This window comes from Hypanus sabinus, chromosome 4, assembly GCF_030144855.1.
Source record: "Hypanus sabinus isolate sHypSab1 chromosome 4, sHypSab1.hap1, whole genome shotgun sequence".
NCBI lineage: Eukaryota > Metazoa > Chordata > Chondrichthyes > Myliobatiformes > Dasyatidae > Hypanus > Hypanus sabinus.
This window is the reverse complement of record NC_082709.1, coordinates 156,774,073-156,797,541: the sequence shown is the minus strand read 5'-3', so window position 1 is coordinate 156,797,541 and position 23,469 is coordinate 156,774,073. Positions and strand designations below refer to the sequence as shown.

Below are 23,469 nucleotides of genomic sequence, written 5' to 3'. Positions count from 1 at the left end.
AACAAGTTAATCTTAGTGATGTACCTCGTTTTCCCCATTTTATCAATGCAATCGTCCACCCTGGGGATAGGGTAAGCATCTGTCTGCGTGACAGCATTCACCTTTCTGTAATTGGTACAGAATCTTATGGTACCGTCCAGTTTCAGTACTACCACGCAGGGAGAGGCCCACGCAGAAAAGGATTCACGAATTATACCAGCAGCTAGCATATGCTCAATTTCTTTTTCTACTAGCTTGCTCTTTTCCAAATTCATCCGAAAAGGGGATTGTTTAATAGGCTGGGTCGAGGCAACAATGACATCATGCTCTGTTCCTTTACACCTCCTTGGAACATCTGGACATAAATCTGTATGCCTTTTAATGAGCTGTGTTAACTGCTCTCTTTGTTCAGGCTCTAAGTGATTGACTTTATCAGCAAGGTTGGCTGAGTTCTCTATTCTTAACTGAGTTCTCTAGTCTGGTGGGTATTATACTTTTAAAAACGCTCTGGGTCCTCCTCAACACTCCGCTCTATCTCATCAGTTTTCGTGACTGCACCGACATCCGCGGGGGTCGTTTCATGATAACCTTTCAGCATGTTTACATGAACCAACTGGTTCGGCTTGCGTCTATCAGGGGTTTCAATCACATAATTCAGCGAGTCTATTTTCTTAACTACTTTGTATGGTCCTTGAAACCTCGCCTGTAGGGGGTTGGTAACTACAGGGAATAGGACCAAGACCTTATCGCCCACGTGAAATTCTTGCTCTCGGGTACGTTTGTCATACCATTGTTTCATTCTCGTCTGGGAGCCACTGACTAGTCACCGACCTTCCTAACTGACCTTCCGTGTGGAACCTTGTAAAAGGCCTTTCTGAAGTCCATATAGACAACATCCACTGCTTTACCCTCATCAACTTTCCTAGTAATCTCTTCAAAAAATTCAATAAGATTTGTAAATCATGACCTTCCACGCATAAATCCATGTTGACTGTTCCATTTATCCTGCATTTATTTTTAACTTTTTCACATTCATATCTTCCCCCTTGGAATTTACCCCTGAACTGCATACTAGAGATGAAGTGGAACAGCTCGAGGCCTGGTGCCAGGCAAATAACGTCTTCCTCAAAGTCAACCAAACAAAGGAGATAGTTACTTTCTCCTGGAGAACTCATGCCACTCACAGAGGGAGAGTAGAGGAAAATGCAGGCAGCTTCAAACTCCTGGGCATGCACATCATGCACAATCTCTCTTGATCCCAGAAGACATCCTACACAGTCAACAAAAGCTCACCAAAACCTCAACTTTATGAGGTAGCTGAAGATAGATGTACATCTATCAGAATCAGGTTTATTAACACTGGCATGTGATGTGAAATTTGTTAGCAGCAGTTCAATGCAATACATAATCTAGCAGAGAGAGAAAAATAATAATAATAAAATAATACGTAATAAATAAACAAGTAAATCAATTATGTACATTGAATAGATTATTTAAAAATGTGCAAAAACAGAAATAATGTATATTAAAAAAAAGCTTCAAAGTCCATTTACGAATCAGATGGCAGAAGGGAAGAAGCTGTTCCTGAATCAATGAGTGTGTGCCTTTAGGCTTCTCTACCTCCTACCTGATGTTAACATTGAGAAAAGGACATGCCCTGGGTGCTGGAGGTCTTTAATAATGGACGCTGCCTTTCTGAGACACACTCTCTAAAGATATCCTGGGTACTTCATAGGCTAGTGCCCAAAATGGAGCTGACTAGATTTACAACGCTCTGCAGCTTCTTTCGGTCCTGTGCAGTAGCCCTTCCATACCAGACAGTGATGCAGCATGTCAGAATGCTCTCCACAGTACAACTATAGAAGTCTTTGAGTGTATTTGTTGACATGCCAAATCGCTTCAAACCCCTAATAAAGTATAGCTGCTGGCTTGCCTCCTTTACTACTACATCAATATGTTGGGACCAGGTTAGATTCTCAGAGATCTTGACACACAAGAACTTGAAGCTGCTCACTCTCTCCACTTCTGATCCCTCTGAGGATTGGTATGTGATCCTTCATCTTACCCTTCCTGAAGTCCACAATCAGCTCTTTCGTCTTACTGACATTGAGTGCCAGGTTGTTGCTGCGGCACCATTCCATGAGTTGGCATATCTCACTGCTGTACGCCGTCTCGTCACCACCTGAGATTCTACCAACAATGGTTGTATCGTTAGCAAATTTGTAGATGGTATTTGAGCTATGCCTAGCCACACAGTCATGTGTATACAGAGAGTAGAGCAGTGGGCTGACACCTAACTTAGGTGCACCAGTGTTGATCGTCAGTGAAGAGGATATGTTATCACCAATCCGCACAGACTGGTTTTCCAGTTAGGAGGTCGAGGATCCAATTACAGAGGAAAGTACAGAGGCCTAGGTTCTGCAGCTTCTCAATCTGGATTGTGGGAATGATGGTATTAAATGCTGAGCTATAGTCGATGAACAGCATCCAGACGTAAGTGTTTGTGCTGTCTAGGTGGTCTAAAGTCGTGTGAAGAACCATGGAGATTGCATCTGCTGTTGACCTATTGTGACAATAGCAGACTCCATGGGCCTAATTGGCCTAATTCTGCTCCTATATCTTGTGGCCCTTTTCCAGATGCTAGTAGAGAGCATCCTGAAATGTTACATTACTGCATAGTATGAAAACTACACTGTGGCAGATAAGAAGGCTCTATGATGGGTTGTCAAAACTGCTGTATGCTTCGTCGACATCAGTCCATCCACTATCAAGGGCATATATACAGAAAGGTGCCAGAAACGGACCAGTAACATCATGAAGGACCCAGCCACACTGCTCATGATTTGTTTATCCCACTCCCAGCAGGGAGGAGGCAATGTAGCGTCAACTCCAGGACCACCAGACTCCAAGAAAGTTACTTTCCCCAACTAGTAAGGCTGATCAACTCCTCCACCCACTAACCACCCCCCCCCCCACCCCAACCACCACTACTCTATTATTTCCTGTCAGTCACCTTATGTACCTAGCATCACTATGGACATATAACCCATCTATGAATTTATACTTATTGTGTTTATTTTTGTGCTGCATTGGTTGCACGGTAACAATTATTTTGTCTCCTTTACACTTTTGTACTGAAAATGACATTAAGCAATCTTGAATCTTGATCTAGTGCAATCTACAGTGTGTAATTAACCTCTCAACTTGCAGAACTTTGGGATGTGGGAGGAAATCTATCCAGTCACAATGCGAAAATGCATACAGACTGCAGATCAGGATTCAATCTAGGATCTGAACAATGAGGCAGCAGTTCTAGCCTCAGTAATGCAGGAATTAAAGATGAGTATTTAGCTTTTTTGTCACGTCATTGAAACGTACAGTGAAATGTGGTTGCATCAATGACCAACACAGTCCAAGGACGTGTAGGGGGCAGCCTGCAAGTGTCACTGTGCTTCTGGCATCAACATAGCATGGCCACTTCTTATTAACCCATCGTAGGAATGTGGGAGGAAGCCCAGGCAGTCATGGGAAGAACATGCAAACTCCTTGCAAATGGTGCAAATTGAACTCAGGTCGCTGGTGCAGCATCTGTGGAGGCAAAGAGGTAGTCAGCATTTCAGGTAGAAACCTTGCATCCAGATCAAGAGTGTAGAGGGAAGAATGGGGAGGAGGCTAACAGGTGATATGTGAGGAGATGGTTGATGGTGGCAGACAGAACCATGCAGAAGAGGAGAGAGTATTGAGAAGGAGGATGGAAAGTAACAGGTGTAAACAGATAAGAATAATTAGGTAGCTGTAATCAGGATGGGGCTAGATGGGAATGGTTATCCAGGGGAGAAGAAACCCAGGGAGGAGGACTTAATAAAATCAGATGTAGACATAAGTGTGCCCCACAAAATCATTCAGAGTCTTCCTTAACCAGAAGCCCTGGATGAACCATGAGATTGGCAATCTGCTGAGGGCTAAGTAGGAGGCATTCAGGGCTGGTAACCAAGTTAAATACAAGAGATCCAGGTACAATCTCCAGAAAGGCATCTCACATGTGAGGTGGCAATTCTGGACCAAACTTGAATCACTGACGGAATGCTCAATACAATGCTTTTGGTAAGATGGCGGCACATGTGAATGCAGTGGCCTCACAGGGGCCAACCAAAAGTGCTTTTCTCTTTGTAAAATTTGTTTTTTTTACAACCCAAAGACAATTCTACTCCAAGAATATTAGGTACTGCAGGGTTACTCCATTAGTGAGCTGTTTGTGGATCAGAGTAGCTGGACTGGTGTTGGAGGCGTAGCTGGCTGAGATTTTGGAGAAAGAGCCAGCCAAGGTGTCGGAAGGGGCTGGCCGTGATGTTGAAGAAGGGTACAGTCGGGATATCAGGAAAAAAGACAGTTGGGATGTCGGAGGAGCAGGTTTGGGTTCGGACGAGCTGACCTGGCTGCAGATTGTGTTGAGGTCTGCTACTTGGAAGCATTGGAGTTGGTGCAGTATAACTGCGGGAGGTTGCCTTGGGCATTTCACTTGCAATCGCAAGACTCTGTTAGTAATAATGTAAGTTGCTGCAGTCCTGCTACCCTTATCTGGTGTTGAGACAGTCATCATGGGAGATGTGTAGCCTCAGTCAAGCCTTGGGCTTACCACCTGTTGCAGACCAGGTGAAAGTCGTGGAAGTGTGTCGGATTGTGTGCGTCTGTATACTGCTAGAGGATTGTACCATCGATTGTCGTGCGCTGTTGCTCAGGTTCTTAGATATATTTTTTTCGTGTGAATATGCTTCTTTGCTCATTATTTTGAATGACATTACTCACTGTTTTTGAATGTTATTCATTATTTTGAAGTTTGCTTGCTATTTTGAATGTTTTGCACCGTGGCCACAGAAGAACACTGTTTCATTCAGCTGTATCTATGTATGGTTTGAATGATAATTAAAATTGATTTGATTCTGATTTTGACCTGTGGCAGGGGTTGTATGCTGTCACCTACAATAAAGGGAAACCAGGTGACATAGGTAACAGCAAGGCTTCACTCCCAGATTGGCTCAGTACCTTTTATGCTTGCTTTGATCATCAAAACATGGAGGCATCTTGATGAAATTGCTGTGATTTCAGTCTCTGAGGCTCAGCCTTGAAAACATCCTAATGGAGGGTGAACCAACAGAAAACATCCTAATGGAGGGTGAACCAACAGAAAGCATCTGGCCCATTGGGAAAACTTGGCTGAGTCCTAAAGACCTGCGTGAATCTAATGGCAATATGTTTAACGATATCTTTGACCTCCTGCTTTGGCAATCTGAGGAACCCCTCAGCTTCAGGCAGGCTTCAGTTATACCAGTGTCTGAGAAGAATGAGGTAAGTTGCCTCAGTGACTTATCTTCGATTAGCACTTACATCCACTATAATGAATGCTTTGAAAGTTTGATGATGAAACATATCAACTCCTGCCTGAGAAGTGATGTGGATCCACTCTGATTTTCCTACAGTTACAACAGGTTTGACAGTGGATGCTATTTCATTGGTTGACAGTAGGTGCTATTTCATTGGTTCTTCACTTAATCCTGGAACATCGGGACAGTGAAGATGCTCATTGCTACAGTTTGGCATTCAATACTATTATTACCTCAAAGCTAATCAATAAGGATCAAGTCTTAGACCTCAATATCTTCTTGTGTAACTGGATCCTTGATTTCCTCAATTGCAGACTCCGGTCAGTTCAGATTGGCAACATCTCCTCCACTTTCACCATCAGCACAGGTACACCACAAGTCTGTGTGCTTCACCCCCCCCCCCCATTCTGTTTGCTTTATACTTATGACTGTGAGGCGAAGCATAGCTCCAATACCATATTTAAGTTTGCTGAATGACACCACTGATGTTGGCCAAATAAAAGGTGCTGATAACTTATAAACAGGAGGCTGAAAATCTCACTGAGTGGTGCCACAACAACAACAACATCTCATTCAATGTCAACAAGACCAAGGGGATTGATTATTACTTCAGGAGAAGAAAACCAGAGGTCTGTGAGCCAGTCTTCATCGGGGGATCAGAGGCAAAGAGGGTCAGCAACTTTAAATTCGTCGGTGTTTTAATTTCAGGGGCTCTGTCGTGGGTCTAGTACATAAGTGTCGTTATGAAGAAAGCACAGCTGGACCTCTATTTTCTTAGAAATTTGTGAAGATCTGGCAAATCATCTCAAACTTAGACGAGCATCTATATATGTGTGGTTGACTGGTTGCATCATGACCTGGTTTAGAAATACCAATGCCCTTGGTGAAAAGCCTGTAAAAAGTAGTGCATTTGGCTCAGTCTGTCACAGGTAAAGCCCTCCCCACCAGTGAGCTCATCTACATGGAGCACTATCACAGAGAAGCAGCATCCATCCTCAGGACTACCACCCTCCGGGCCATACTCTTTTCCCAATGCTGCAGTCAGCAAGTAGGTACAGGAGCCTCAGGACCTGCTCCACCATGATTTTGTTCGGTTATTAACCCTCGACCATAAGGTCTTGAACCAGAGAGGATGACTTCACTCGCCCCATCACTGAACTGGACCCACTTTCAAGTATTCCTCATTGCATGCTCTCGATATTTATTGCTTATTTACTAATAATTGTTTTTTTTCTCTCTCTTTCTGTATTTGCACATATTTCCCTACATTGGTTGTTGTCTGCCTTGTTAAGTGTGGTCTTTCATTCTGTCACATTTCTTGTATTTATCATGATTGCTTGCAAGAAAAGGAATCTTAAGAATCTAATTACCAACTATCTTTGGTAGTTGGTAAGGGGTTGACTTTTGTTTATATAAAAAATTTCTTTTATGATGTATGACCTATCTTTAAATTATTGATTACAGAGTGGTATACCTTTATGTGATGTGCTGTAACATTTTGATCAATTTTATTACAATATATGAATGTGCACACTTTATTTTGAGATGTATCTATGTGTTGCACTCTGTAAATCTTGTTTCTTCTTCTGAATAAAAATACTGTAAAAGAAGAAAAATAATCTAATGGTGACATATATGTACTTAAATAATAAGTTTACTTTGAATTTTGAACAGGATAGGAGTCTGAGTGATGGGCAGATGTGGCCAGCTGTGGTGGGGGGTTTTATAATTCTTGTTAATGGGATGAGGCTGCGTCGGGGAAGGATGGAAAAATTGAGTTAAGAAACAGGGACCCTGGGTGGAGTGAGGGAAGTGAGAATGGAACACAGGCTAACTGATCTAAAATAAATATAGCTGGTACCACACTTTAATCATTTTGTTTTATTTGGAGTAGAAACCGTCATTCAAATAATTTTTGATGAGTTGCATTTTTATTTTATGTACAAAAGGTGTGAGTTGATTATTTGTACAATATAAGCTACCTTGCAGGGATGTGGTTTCTCATGATCATATTCATAGAAAGTGTATATTGTTGCCTGCATTTAAACCTACAGCAGTCTTCAGTCAGTAATGTTTTGCTATGATATAATATGCATATTTTACATTTATAGGTGAACCCCACATTACAGTCATTTAAGTCAGTGGGAAGTTGCACCTACAAAATTCACTTTTATGTGAAAACAAGTAAGTAAATGTCAACTCACTTCCTGATGCATGTACAGAGGATGCAAATTTGTGTTACAAAAAATCATGACGTGCCCTATTTTCTGGTAATCCCCCCCCCCCCCCCCAACCCCAGTGAGATGTAGAAATCTCTATATAAATAAACAGTAAATCTTAAACTGCTAGTAAAGGCCCTTGGTAATAGATCTGTCTATTCAAATTGACTAATGGGCACTATAAATAAACTCTTCTTTCTGTGCCCCTCCGCTGAACATTTCCCCAAAAGAGTCTTATTAGTGTAAGGAAAGAACACTCTGGATAATAAGACCAACTTTTGATTGGCTGTGGTTTTGTTTAGCAATTAACTTTTTCAATTTTAATTAGTGATTATGGCACTTGGATACAAGTCAAAACTGCTTTTGGCAAAGATAAATCCTTTGATATCTATATCACCATTTTATTTATCATTTCTGACTCATCTGAATATTTCCCATTCCATAATGATTCAAATCACAATTTGAAAGGCTATAATTTTTGTCAAATGACATTTTACTCGATCTGATGAGGGTCATTGACTCAAAGATATTTGTATACTCACAAGTGCTGCTTGCCCTTTGGACTGTTTCTGTCCAATCATCACATTTTACTACAAGTATCCACAGTGACCTAGAAATTATAAGCTAAGTGTGTTTATTAGTATCTTTGCATGAACAGCTTAAATTCATCCTTCAGATTTAGTGTTTATAACAATGGAAATGTTATGGAATTTGAATATATCTAAAATTAGCTGTTGATATTATTTACTTAAGTGCCACTGCTTCCGATACAACGTCCTCTATATTGCTGACACCCGATATAAATTGGCGGACCGCTTTGTTGAGCACCTCCGTTCCATCTGCCAAACTTTTAATTCCTATCCCCATTCCAATTCCAACATGTCAGTCCAAAGACCCCTTCCTCAGCCATGATGAAGCTACTCTCAAGGTGGAGGAATAACACCTCATATTCTCTTTAGGTTGACTCCAACCTAAAGGCATGGACATGGATTTCTCCTTCCAGTACTTTTCTTCTTTTCCCCTCACCCTTCCTCCTCCTAATCTCCATTCTGGCCTCTTACCTCGTCTCCTCACCTGCCTACCACTTTCCCCTGGCCTCCTTCTTCCCCTTCTCCCATAATCCATTCTCCTCTCAGATTCTTTTTCTTCTCCAACGCTTTAGCTTTTCTACCCACCTGGCTTCACCTTCACCTTCTAGCTTGTCCCCTTTCCCCTCAGCCACCTTTTTATTCTGTTGTCTTCCCCTTTCTTTCCAGTCCTAGTGAAGGGTCTCAGGCCAAAATGGCAACAGTTTATTTATTTTCATAAATGCTGCTTGACCTGCTGGAGTTCCTATAACATTTTGTGTGCTTTGTTCTGAATTTACAACATGTGCTGAATCTCTTGTGTTTAAAAAGAAATAAAATGCCTTTATGTTTGTGATAATTTGATTTTCTCAACTATTTGCTGTTTTTCATCATTGCTGTGCTGAATTCTAATAATCACATTTCTTAGGATCTCCATTCTTAGAATGGATGAAAAGAAAAAGATGGAAAATTCCTCTGTAAGTACATTTTTAAGTATATGGTACATAAGCCTTATAGATGAATGTGAAGATCATGAAATAATCTTATTTGGTACTTTCAGCATTCAGTTAATCACTTTATTGATAAGGGAACACAAATATAAATTCACCATGAACCACGCCAGAACTCAAAATTTAGAAATGATTTCTAGACACACAGATGACAATGTTAATGACTGATACATAGCAACTGAAATAGAGTGGAAGTGTGATTCAACTTTGAGAATGAAGGGTGTGGACAGATTATGGGGATTGATGAAATTAATTATTTGGAGGGTGAGCACACATCTGTAGACTATTAACACAGGCACAGAAAAGTTGATCTGGGTGGCTTATTTCTGTGTTGTAGATTCTTTATACAGTATATAAATAAACAAAAGGAATTTTAACCTTATTAATAATATAGATATTTCCAGAAGTTTTATTACTTGTTCTTGTGTTTCCAATATTTAAATTAATTTTTACAGAAGGTATTTATTTTTGGTATGAACTCTAGCTCATCCAGATTCAGAGCTCGAATCCATTGGCATAACTCTACCAGTAGACTGATATTCTGTTCTTTTTGGAATTAACCCTAACCCGTTTTCATAATATACTTACATTAATACCTTTAGCTCTTCACATTGATGGTAATTTCTTTTAGAATTAACTTCACTCCTAGTATAGAATAATGGTTTAGTTTGGTATTAACTCCAATCTTTCCTGAGATTGCATTTCATCAAATTACCTCTCCTTTTCTAACCTGCTTTAACTATTTTAATCACTCAATAATTGTAAATCAGGATTTCAGCTGCCAGAGGCTACGTCCACACTACACCGGATAAATCCGTAACCGAAGCTTTTTCTCTTAGTTTTTACCCTCCATCCACACTAAAACGGTGTTTTCGTACCCCAAAACCAGAGCTTTAAAGAAATGCATTCCGGGGTGGGTATTTTTGAAAACGCTGCTCTGGGAGATCAGTACGACGGTCCGGGTAACTGGAAACTTCTGAAAACCCTATCAGACGGCAGCGCACTATTTCATTGTTTTCTTAAACGCAACCTAACAATTTCTGAACAGAAGGCACCGAGACAGAAGCCAGAAGAGTTAGAAATGTACTCACCAAATACTTTGACCCATAACTTACTGAATAAATAAGTATACTCACTTTGCCGTTTTCTGTCCTTGCTCGTATGAAGGTGTTTTACCTATTTATGCAAGTACTTCTCTGACAGTAGATGTGTAATAGCCTAATGTAACATTATATGGAAATGCACGATAACACTGATGCAGACGTTAAAATATTTATACATTTAACAACGTGCTTTATTAGTGCAACAGAGTTAGTCAGTTTTTCAATGTTCGTCGTCAGCCAGGTCAATCTGTCCGTGAACTCCCTATCGGTTGCCTCCGTACACTCGTTTTTTTTTACTTTTAAGTTCTCCTGCGCGAGTGCCAACAGCTGTCCGTCGTCAAGTTTTTCTAGTCTGTAACTACACAAAGGCGCACTTTTATGGCGAGATTCGACACCAAACATGTCGCTTGTTTTCGGTAGATGTATGCCCAGTGGGAGGAGATTCACCGAAATCTCCGTTTCAATGTGGATAGAGTTATTTTCAAAAATGCATAGTGTGGACGCCTATTGTTTTTTCACGAAACTGGCGTTTTCAAAATTATCCAGTCTAGTGTGGATGTAGCCTCAGCTTTAAGCTCTCAGGTACATGCTCTCACACCACCCCCCATCCTAACCTATTATGCTGCTCTGCCTCTATTTGAGGCACACCTGAAAACCAAACTGGTATGTCATTACATATTTAATGTGGTCATTTAACTCGATCATATTAACCAACCGTTGACTGAAGTGAACATGATTATACGTTGACTGAAGACCATTAACTAAAGGTCTCATTCATTTATCAAGAAGAAGTGAAACAGCTTCCCTCCTTACCTATTTGTACCTAATTAAGATGGGATTGCGCTTAATGACGTTAACATATTTGGGCATTTATTTCAGTCAGAATTAGAAAATTCAGGTTAAGCTTTTGTCATCAGAGTTTTTAATTTAAAAACTCCTAATACTTGAATTTAATTGCAGCAGGAGGTTTGGATTATATTGAATAAGCTTGATGATCAAAAGTCAATCAGTGTAATTCTTGTAATTTTGTCACAGCAGCTGCAAATAAGAATGCTTTTTCTATTACCCTTTATGTGGAAAAATCATGGTTATAAACTTTATTCCTAAATCATCTCTAGCTCTCATTGACCCTTTAATTCTTGATTTTGCAACATAAAAGAGTTTTCTTGGTGTCACGTACCCCGTGACCAGGTTACCGAACCAGCAGAAATGGAATACACATTGGGGTCTGGTATTATAGTGACTCAAAGTGTTTATTAGTAAACTACGTAATACAGTGCTATAAAATGCAAATATATGAAACAGGTTGGCGATATATATAGAAGTGTGGAAATAGGAATCAAAACCAAGCTCTTTCAAAGTCTAGGGGTAAATGGATAGTCTTACGACGGTGAAGAGTTCAATTCAGTTTAGGTCGAGGTAGTTGCTGGTGTACCGTTGGAGAGAGAGAGAGAGCGAGAGGTGGTGCCGTTGCTGTCGATCTTCCCGTTGTCTTCCTGTTGCGGTCACCGACTGTGACTGTACCAGGCACGACTGTTCTTCAGTGGTAGACCTGTCACCCAGGCAAGGGTGGACACACAAACAAGCCCCCACCGGTCACACCTTCACACACTGTGAGCCTCTGATCGATTCCCCTGAATCGATCCTCCAAACCCCTACCTTCACGTGGGTGCACAACGCTCTTTCAGTGTCCCGTGGTGTGTCTCCTCGGTGTGCCTTTCAGGGCACCGGCTGTCCATCAAACCGGCTCTGTCTTGCTGTCTCTGCAAGAATATAACAAGCAGGCAAAGCAAGTGCCCTTGTAGCAAAGGTAAATAATCAGCCAAGAAGCCATAATATTAAATCATGACTCTCCTCTTCTCTCTCTCTCTATCTCTCTCTCTCATTAGCAGCATAGTTCACAGTGGGGGTCAACTCTGGACACTGTCTTAGCTTGGTTTGCTTATCACACCCCCACCCTTTTAGGAATTTTTACAGGGGGGGTAAAAATTCAAACATAAATGTACATTACAGAGTCCAACAAAATACATAGGTAGTCATCAATCAACAGAGTGAAGCACAGATATAATTTCAAATCTATCATCTAGATAAACAATTAACAATCACATTGTCAGTACATTACAGAATAGAAAACAATACATATGTGGTTATCATGTAGCACATACAGAAGCGTACACAAATATTAATCTCTATTTCACTTTTAAACTTAACATTCAGCCAGTCAATCTACCATGATCTGGTTACTGTGCAGGCGGGGTAAACTTCAGAATCTATTGGTGGGTCCTCAGCCTTTACAGGCTTACTCATAAGCTGAACTGTTGGGAACACATCCCTCCCTGCCAGGTCATTCCCGAGTAAGACATCCACATCGCGTATTGGGAGTGCAGACCGCACACTGATCGTGACTGTTCTGGATGCTAAGTCACATTTCAAAAATATTTTATGCAACAGTATGGCCTCGGTCCCTTTTCCAATCCCTTCTATCACCACATTACCAGTCTCTGTCTCAGCACTGAATTCCAATACACTGCTTAAGATTAAGGACTGAAAAGCCCCAGTGCCTCTCCAGATTCTCACTGGAACTGGGGTTGACCCCTCCTTCACAGATATCAACCCAGTCGAAAGAAATTTCTCAATTCCTTTCTGAACTCGGCTTGACTCCTCCTCCCTTAGCGGCATTTCATCCGGCTTAATACAGGCAGTCAGGGTTGGCGCCTTTCCCCTTCCTTTATCTGTTTTGGGAACAAGACACTTAGACGCTATGTGACCAGCTTTCCCACAATTATAACACGTAAAACTGGGGTATTTCCCTCCAGACTGCTTCTCATCCTCCTTACCCTTTCTGCTAGTCCCCTGCTTACCCTCTGATTTAGCCGGTGGGCTCTCTCTACCATCCCTACTACCCCTCTGGTAGCTCTTACTTGGAGAAAGCTTTACCTTGTGGGTTAAGGCATACTCGTCTGCTAACTTGGCAGTCGCGGCCAGGGTTTCTGCCTCTTTCTCGTCCAAGTACGTCCTCATACCCTCAGGGATGCAGCTTTTAAACTGCTCAATCAGCATCAACTGTTTTAGTTTGTCAAGATCCTCACTGGCCCCTTTTGAGGCGCACCAACGCTCAAAGTACATTTGTATCTCGTGGGCAAACTCTAAATGCGTGCGGTCCCACTGCTTCCTCAAATTCTGGAACCTTTGCCAGTATGCCCCTGGAACCAACTCATAATTCCTCAGTGTAGCTCCTTTTACTTCATCATAATTCTTTGCCTCATCCATAGACAATGCCAAATAGGCTTGCTGAGCCTTCCCCTTAAGAACACTCTGTAACAAAACAGCCCACTTCTCCTTCAGCCAGTTCTGATGCACAGCGACTTTCTCAAAATGCAGAAAATACCTATTGACATCTGTTTCCTCAAATGGGTGTACCAAATTAATTTCCTGACTAACCTTGAACCCCCCCTCCCCCCCCCAGCTAGGTCTGGCACTGGTCCCCCTGCCTGCAATGCCAGCTCAAACTGCCTCTCTTTTTCCTTTTCTTCACTCTCTTCCCTGTTTCTTTTCCTCCAGCTCTTTTACTCGTAACTCAAATTCATACTGCTGCATTCTTTTCCTCTCCTCAGCCTCAACCCTTAATTTTTCCATCTGCAGTCGGATCTCAACCTCGCTAGGTTTACTTTGAGTAAACAACTCCAACAGCCCCCCAATTTGACGTTCAAATCCCAAACAAAGGCCCCAATTTGTCACGTACCCCATGACCGGGTTACCAAACCAGCAGAAATGGAATACACATTGGAGTCTGGTATTACAGTAACTAATAGTGTTTATTAGTCAACTAAGTAATACAGTACTATAAAATACAAGTATATGAAACAGGTTAGCAATGATATATACAGAAGTGTGGAAATAGGAATCAAAACCATGCTCTTTCAAAGTCTAGGGGTAAATGGATAGTCTTACGATGGTGAAGAGCTCAGTTCAGTTCAGTTTAGGTCGAGGTAGTTGCTGATGTACTGTTGGAGAGAGAGGGAATAAGAGGTGATACCGTTGCCGTTGATCTTCCCGTTGTCTTCTTGTTGTGGTCACGGACTGACCATACCAGGAACGACTGTTCTTCAGTGGTAGACCTGTCACCCAGGCAAGGGTGGACACACAAACAAGCCCCCACTGGTTGCACCTTCACACACGGTGAGCCACTGATCGATTCCCCTGAATCGATCCTTCAAACCCTCACCTTCACGTGGGTGCACAACACTCTTTCTGTGTCCTGTGGTGTGTCTCCCTGGTGTGTCTGCTTGTGTCTTAGCAGACCTGCTTTTTATCTCCCCTTTCGGGGCACCATCAAACCGGCTCCACCTTTCTGTCTCTGCAAGAATCTAACAAGTGTCCTTGTAGCAAAGGTAAACAATCAGCCAAGGAGCCATAATGATAAATCATATCTCTCTCTCTCTCATCTGCGTGAGATGCCTCCCCCTTTCTTCTTCTCTCTCTCTCTCTCTCTTTCATTAGCAGCAGTTCACGGGGGGACAACTCTGGACCCCATCTTAACTTGGTTTGCTCATCACATTAGAAAAAGTATATCAAGCCTTTCTTTCAATCTCTTTTAAAAAATATTCATTAATCAAGTATGTATATTAACTTTTGTACTTTAACCATTGGTACAGTAACTGTCTTATGAGAAGAAATTTTTTTTTCATGTTTTGACTCTTAAATTTATACAAAATAGACAAATGTGACTTTTCTTCTTTTACTCTGTGGGAAGATAGGTTGGTTCATCATCTTGGAGAAATTAAGGAAGCTAAAATTGGACAATCCAAAAGAGATGGCTGCAGAGACATGGTTACATCAAGTTTGATCTTGCAGAATCACCTAGTTTCTGGAACAGTTCCATGGATTTAAATATGACAACATTTGTACCGTTTTAACTGAAAGAGTAAGAAGGGAAAATAGCAAAAGGACTTGCATCAATCATGTAGATTACAGAGAAATAATATTTAAGAAATAATATAATTAGGTAGAAAATTGTGCTTGACAAGCCCAGTAAAGCTGAGACTGTAACCAGCTGGGACTATAAAGCTTTTTTTCTCAAATATTCATTAAGTTTGTATATCTGTTGTTCAAATCTTATTTGACCAGGTACCTCACAAATTAAGGATTCATAAAATTAATATGAAAGCAGTGCAGGAATAAATGGGTAATTATCTGGTTGATGGACATACAGGTATACCACACAGTGGCTTGTCTATTCACAATTAATAGTAGTGAGAATGATGAGAAGAATAAAATGTTCCTAATTTTACGTGGCAAAGTGAATGTATTTCTTTATATGTCTGTATAATGAAATAAATGGGCAAGCAAGTGGCAGAGTATAATCTTGGTAACTATGAGGTTATGTACTTTGGTTGAATGTGTACTTAGTAGAATTGAACAAGTATACCTCTCAAACAATAAAAAAAAACAAGTTGTTGCTGTACAATAGTCAGCTATATCAGTTTTTATGCAGTCTGTTGTAAATCTTTGAAATTATCTATCAAATGCTCGCTCAAGGTTCATATCTGTAGAATCCTGTTACAAAGGAAATCCAGTCATATGGAGATCAAGCTGGAAAGAGATTAAGACATGGGATCAGTCATGATATTAAATGACTAAGCATGCGCAAGTGCTCTGTGGCATATTCAGTTTCTATTTCTTATGTTATTACTTTAAAAATCATTGTTGCATTGTGTATCCATGGAAAGGCACAGTCATCCAATCTGTTTGCTAGTTCTGGAAGCCTACATGATGCATTATGTTTTGCAGAATAGTTTTGAAAAGATTTTTGATGTGACCACTCTCAATGCGAAATACTGTTTATTAATGAAATTGAACCATGTTACGTTGCTGTTTAATCACAATGTTAAATTTGTTTCAGATTAATTCCAGTGCACAAAATTCAAGTGATGTGAGGTAAGAAATGCATCTGCAAGAAATAAATAGCAGCCATGCAAGAGATGGGTGTTCAAAGGACTATGATTGTGTGGGGGATTGAATTTCAGGGTGTATATGGTGATTTATCTATTCTTTGATAACAAGTTACTTTGAACTTTGAATGTTCAGTACGTGCTTCAACAAACATGTAAAAGCAGTGAGTATTTTCATCAAATGACCTCTTACTGTGGGTTTTAATTATAGTGACCTTATTACTTTTTATTTTATTTGTGCCTATACTCTGCACAATTCAGAGATATGTGTTGCAGTTCCAGGGAAGCAGCCAAACAGTTTCAATTCTGTCAGTAAATTAAATCTGAATGGGATTCAAGTAATAGTAATAGTACTGTGAAACTACTAGATTGTCTTTTTAATAAAAATCAGTTTGCAGATTTTCTTTAGGATATGAAATCTACCTTCCTTGTTGCTTTGGCTCAGATGTGAATCCAAACCCACAGTAATGAGGCTAACACTTCTATCCTCCTATTAAGCCACTCAGTTTTATAAAAAAGCTACTGCTGCTGTTCAAGTAGGCTCATTGCCTTCTCCAGACAATTGTTAGTGAGCAACAGGTACTGGCTTTGTGGATATTGTCTGTATTTTTTACAAAAACTGATGGCATTCTTTGATTTATAAAGCATCTAGGCTCTTGGAAGGAAGCAGTGCATATTTCTTATGGTGCTACAACAATTATATTCATTGAGTAACTGACAATAGAGATGTGAAATTCAGAGGTTTAGTCTCTGCAGAGATAATTGGAAAATAAAGATCTTCCTAAATATCTTTTCAGAACAAAGCAAGCATCAGGTGCAAGCAGTGAAGTTTATCATCCTAAGAGAGGTAATAAATCTTTACCAGAATTCTAGATATTTTGTTAAGATTTCAATTTTCTTTTAACCAAACAGTAATCTCTTATAGTATTTCTATGTTTAGCAATCACAGGATAGCCAGTGCCAGGTATGTATCACTGTTTGCTAATGTTATTAGAAAATGATGGTTCGAACTTTTCTCACTATTTATTCAATATACTATCCAAAGTAACATATCTAAACTGAGAGTATAAATAATGATTGTATTTTTGACTATTAAATTTTGCTTGTCAGTGCAAATCTGGGCTGACAAGCTAATTAAAAAATGAATTTGTACAAAAGGATTAATTGCATCCATTTCAAGTGGCAGTGGAGTCAGTTCTTATGTTCTTTCCCAATATTTTCTTCACAAAGGTGTAAGGTGGTCGTTTGCGAATTCCCCTTGAAGATGTATCAGCCGTGTGTGTCCCAGTAGTAGCTTGCAGAATTGAATTTAGTTTCAGTGTTGTAGTTAATGAGGTCAGGTTGTTTTGGTTGGAAGTACAAGTCCCAGATAAAGAGTCAATTTTGCCATGGTCAGTTGTAAGCATTGTACCATTCAAGTGGTATAAACAAGGGATTTATAAAACAAAAGTTGAGAAGCAGAACTGGCTAAAAATTACATGCAGAAGCATAGTTGATTGTAGCAATGTAGTGAGATATGAGCAGGGCAAATGTCCCAACCAGAATCAGTGGCTGTTCTAAGCTTGTCTATTGAAAAGAGAACCTCCCTAATATGTGTGAACCCTTGTGTTCATCCCTTTGGAAAACTATTCATTCTTGTTCATCTTTATGTTTAGATTATTTTTAGATCAGAAGCAACTACTCAACAATTATTCTTTTGGAAATTTCAGATCCTTTAGCAAAATTACACAACAATTATGCCACTACAACAATTATCCCCACCCAAGAAACAAGTTAATCTTGCAACATCATTCAATTCAGTTTATTGTCATTTAGAAACCACAAATGCAATGCAGTTAAAAAATGAGACTTCTAGGGCACCGCCAGACTCGGCCTTGCAGACACAGCACACAATGAAAGCTCCGTCGGACTGGAGTTTGATATTTAAATTGAGAACAGAACCAGTAAGGACTCTTGATATAAGTTGTACCTGCATAATTATATCTCAAAGAGAACCTCTCTGAGTCCTTCACATCACTTAGGTGTATTGTGTCCCGGTAGCAGGTTTACAGTTAGGAAAGGCGCAATCTCACTTTCGGTCTCGTGACGTGTTCAAATGTGGGTGAGGTGCCATGTCAGTTGAATATCAAAGGGTAACTGAAGATGATAAAATCTGAAGTAAAAATAGAAAATACTGGGAACGCTGGGATAGCGTTTGTGGAAAGTGAAAGAGTTAACAAAGGGTCCTGCTCCTTAAACGTTAAATCCGTTTCCCTTTCCACAAATCCTGCCTGACCTGCTGAGTGTTTCAGGAATTTTCTATTTAGATCTGAGACCTGCTAATTACCAACTGAAGATACACAAATTAGCAGGGATACAGTATATATTTTGGGTGAGTAACTTGGCCAAGCCCTGAAGGACGTCATAGTTTTAGATAGTCTATGACAAAACCAGCATGAGGGATAAATGTAGTTGTCTTTGGCTTTTTATCTTATGTAGGCATCATTGGTCATGACTGTCATGGTAGATTATTGCAGATTACATAGCTAAAATCCTGTCCATTCTAAGAGCATCCACTGTCTTATTATGTGGCAGTATTATAGATCTAATTAGGATATAGTCAAAGCAGATCTAGCAACTCATATTTGGTCATCTCAGGCACTGAAGACCTTTAACAGATTATTCATTTTTTCTTCCCACCACAATAGCTCAAAGGCGCCTCATGTTTCCCCACTCTTGATTACTATCCAGCTATGTAATCAATTACAGTGCAGTGAAGATTGCCAAAGGATGTGCCAGGAACAGTATTAGGTAGACTGAAAATAATTATAAACATAGCAAAGTTGTAAAATAGCTGTTCAGCAAACAAGAGAACTGTTCTAATAAATAAAGATATCTTATAACCACTGGATTCATAAATGTTGCAACTCTTCCACAGATGATAATACATAGTAGTGGACATTTAACTAGTTGCAGAAGGAAGAAGCAGCTCCATGAACATTCATGGCACAGTTTAGTCTTGAGAGAAAATAAGACTGAAGCAATTGCAGCCATCTTAATCAGAAATGACAAATGTTTGATCTTCTTCAGCTTCTTCTTTAGGCTCCTGTCATTATAGAAAATGGACTTCAGTCAATTTGATTCTCTCCACATGATGGCAATACATGTTTAAACATAATGGTTATAGGAGCAGAAACATTCTTACTATGGTATCCACTCACTGGCCACTTTATTAGGTGCATTTGCTGGTTATGCAACTATCTAAACTATGTAATCAGCCAATCATGTTGCAGCAAATCAATGCATGAAACCATGCAGACATGGTTAAGAGGTTTAGTTGTTCAGACCAAGCATCAGAATGGTGAAGAAATGTAATCTGAGTGTAATCTGACTGTGGAATGAATGTTGGTATCAAACAGGGAGGTGTGGGGTTTTCAAGCACAACAGTCTTTAAAGTTCATTGTGAAAAAAAAATTTAAATCCAGTAAGCAGTTCTGTAGGTAAAAACAGCTTGTTAATCAGAGGAGAATGGTCAGAATGATTCAAGCTGACAAGGCAGCCCTGACTAAAGTAGCCACATGTTACAATGGTGTGCAGAAGAGTATCTTAGAATGTGCAACATGTCGAACTTTGACTTGCACTACCGTACTTTCCCTTTTCTATTTTCTAATTATGATTTATAATTTAAATTTTTATTATATTTACTTGGATTTGTACTTCAGGGAGCACGAAGCACAGAAACAAATATCACTGTGATGATTGTACGCTCTAGTATCAATTGTTTGGTGACAATAAAGTATTTGTATTGTATAGTAGCAGAAGACCAAGTACATACACTCAGTCACCTCTTTGTTAAGTACAGGAAGTACCTAATAATGTGGCCACTGAGTGTAGAATATTTTCAAAATTATCTATGCCTGTGTAATTACAATCTTGGCATTTAGTTGATAAATGTGGAGAATTGTCCAGGTATATCCTGTTTACAAAGAGCAGGCCAAAACCATTCCACTCTCAGTCAACAGCAAAGGGATAGAAGGTGTAGTCAACAGTGACATCTAAAAATCTTGGCAAATGTACAGTGCAGCAGTGCTCTTGTTTGTACTTTGCAAGCACCACTCATCTCCAGCCATCATTATAAACGAGCTCCAAACATGGACATAAGAAGCTGGAGAATATAGGTGAAGTGAGAGTGATTATCCTTGATGAATAGGATTTGCTTATCCCAGCATGCGAAGACTGCTTCGGTGGATCAGGCAGAGGAAACCCCGGGGGTTCAATGGCTGAGAAGCTGTTGCAGCAGCGCATTGTGGAATGCGTAGGGCATGGCAGAGCACTTAAGAAGACATCACCATCCAATGCAGCCAAGGAAGTTGCCAGGCGTAACGATTTTTCGTGCCACTGGATCCTGACTTCTGAGGCCGAGAGTGTGGGATTTTTCTGTACAAGGCTTTTCCACTTCAATATCTTTCACGCACTGGTTACATTGTGCAACATTCATCTCCCAACTTTCAATAGGCGGAATATGACCAAGTGTATTATCTGGAGATCTGGTGAAGTGGGATCAAGGGAAAAGTTGTGACGTTTCACACAGTAATAAATGGTTATCGTTATTGAAGATTGATAAACTCAGCATTAAAACATTGAGTCAGATGTTGCTCAAGACACTGTCCTCGGTTCAGCCATTTATTGATGATATTGTTCCTTCCATTATAAGGTCAGTGGTAGAAAAGTTTATAAAATGAAAGAGCCTTTGCCTGCACATATTCAGGATCTGGATAATATCCAGGCATAGGAAAATTAACTAAACAACATTTGGTTTACAAATGCTTAGCAAAGACCATCATTGATAGTCTCCAACTACCATTTGATGAAGTACAGAAGCTGAACCAGTAATGTAAATTGGTAAAATGTAAAATAATAAAGGTTTGGAATAAATTGCCAAGGAGCAGGACAGAGCTGAAACATAAAAGGTAATCTTAAGTTCATTATAAAAGTAATTATGGGAGAGGTATAATCTTTGTAAGATAGTTTTCTTTGGATGTGTAATATACAAATGAAGACGTGGGTTTGCCAAATATCTACAGAGGAAAATCTAGCTGTCCAATTGCTGAATTTAGAAATGATTTTGCCAAAGTAAGATGGTAACCCAAACAGTATTGTGCATGCAGTCTGAGTTGCTCAGCTCCAAATAGTAGGTGGTGCTGTACCTCACCAGTATAACTCAGGAAAGCAACGGTTGGCAATGACATGAATACAGCAGAATAACGTAGACATTTCTGGTGTGACTCAAAAATGGGAAATGATTTTCTTAGTTTCTTCAGTGGTTAGTTGTGTTCAAGTAAGGTTTGTAATTTTATTTTTTTTTTAAGGCGGGGGCAGAAAACTACCAATAGGGTATTGCTGTCAGTTAAAAGTCATTGTATATTTTATCAGAAGAAAACATTCACATTTAATTTATGCTTGCATTTCAGCGAATTGTTTTATATCATATAATAAAGCTGGGTATTCAATGATTTGGGTGCATTACTAATTCATAAATTCTGTAATTCAGTAGTCTAGTTTTAAATTTCTTCCTAGAAAAGAGATCAGTAGCTTAATGACATTTTTATACCACATTTTTTCAGTGAATCAAATCAAAATATTATTAGTCCCTATAAACATTCTCAAGGTTTGCTGTGAATATTGGATTCTGCTTTGTTAACTTTTTTTTTGTTCCTGTGCAGATGTTTTGTTAATGGAAGAACCTAAGAAATGTTATTTATTGCGTGAGCTCACTACAGAAAGAGCAACTATTGAAAAAGGGATGTTGGATGTTGATCGACTCATTCTTAAACTCTTTACATCTGGTGTTCTGGACTTCATCTCCTTGAATAATATCACTAGAAATCCAGTCAGGAATGATCGGACTCGAGCTCTGCTGGATCACTTTTTACAGCTTAATAACAATGGGATTTTAAGACAGTTTGTTTCTCACATGCGCGACTCAGTGATTCTAAATGCGGAAGCACTAAACTGGGCTGAGTATATGCAAGGATGCAGTGAGTATTTCTTAATTTGCTTGACCTATTCTGATTAATAGATTTATTTTTTTACTTCGATTACCTTCAGTATTGAACATTCATTCTGGGATTAGAATTAAAATTTTATCTTCTGTAGAGAAAAACCATTTCTTGCATCATTTTGAGGTGGTTCAGCCAAAGTAAAATGGTAATTTGCATTAGGCCTGATATATTCCCTCAGATAATTAACTCCAAATAGTAAACGCTGCTGGACCTCACCAGCAGAAATCAGGAAAACTGCAGTTGTAATGGTTTGAACTGATACATCCTGGCTTATTGGTGCACATTTGGTTGCTAAAGAACAGAGGCCATACCTCAATAATAAATAAATGGATCTCGAATACTTTACAAGATCATGATGATATGAAAGTGATAATCATATACACAGTAAATTATTTTATAATTGCTTTTGAGAGAAGCATGTGCTCAGCATTCACATAAAAATATCTTAATGGTGCAGATGTGATCATTGTTACTGTGTTGTATAAAGTCTTAAAATGTGCAATATAACATCAGTTTGTTTTTTCCTATATTCAATTCTCCATGACTCTCACATTTCTATGAAGGAAAGATTTGTTCCTCACCAGGTGTAAAATATAAATTTTTTGCATGCCTAATCTGCATTTTCACTCTTTTAGGCTTCCTTGAGAAGTGAAGATATGATGCAGACGTCTGGATCATATGGCAAATACTGCATTATCTGTTATAATAATTAAGTTGTAAATTAATTGTTAAAAACTGCCACCTGCCAAAGAGAATGTAGGTTCTCTTCACTGCTTACAGCGCATATTGCAAACATAGGAAACAAAGCAGTACAGCACAGGAAAGGCCCATGATGTTGTGCCAAACTATTTAAACCAATGACCACTAATTAACTTAATCCTTTTTGTACCACATATTGACCATATCCCTCTCTTCACTACATATTTATCTGCCATTGTAAGAATTCCTTAAACACTCCTATGCTATCAGTCTCTGTCATCATCCTGGCAGTGCATTCCAGGCCCCTACTACTGTCTGTGTTTTTAAAAAAACATCTCCTTTGTAGTTATCCCTTTCACTTTAAACACATGCCTTTTAGTACTAGATATTTCATTTTTGGGAAAATAATGCTGGCTGTTTATTCTATCTTTGCCTCACATAATTTTATAAACCTCTTTTAATGTCTCCTCAGCCTCTACTACTCCTGAGAGAGAAGTTCCTGCTTGTCCTGCCTCTTATA

At 39.5% G+C, this 23,469-nt stretch overlaps 1 protein-coding gene across 1 annotated transcript in view; it reads left to right on the top strand.

Moving 5' to 3' along the window:
* Window positions 1-23,469, top strand: part of LOC132393389 (E3 ubiquitin-protein ligase DZIP3-like) — a 105,099-nt gene that overhangs the window by 5,353 nt on the left and 76,277 nt on the right. Inside the window, exons 2-6 of the mRNA XM_059968532.1 lie at window positions 7,472-7,544; window positions 9,074-9,122; window positions 16,161-16,195; window positions 17,007-17,056; window positions 21,912-22,226. Coding sequence (XP_059824515.1) covers window positions 9,090-9,122; window positions 16,161-16,195; window positions 17,007-17,056; window positions 21,912-22,226 — 433 coding nt within the window. The 5' untranslated portion in view covers window positions 7,472-7,544; window positions 9,074-9,089. The remainder of the gene's footprint in view (window positions 1-7,471; window positions 7,545-9,073; window positions 9,123-16,160; window positions 16,196-17,006; window positions 17,057-21,911; window positions 22,227-23,469) is intronic.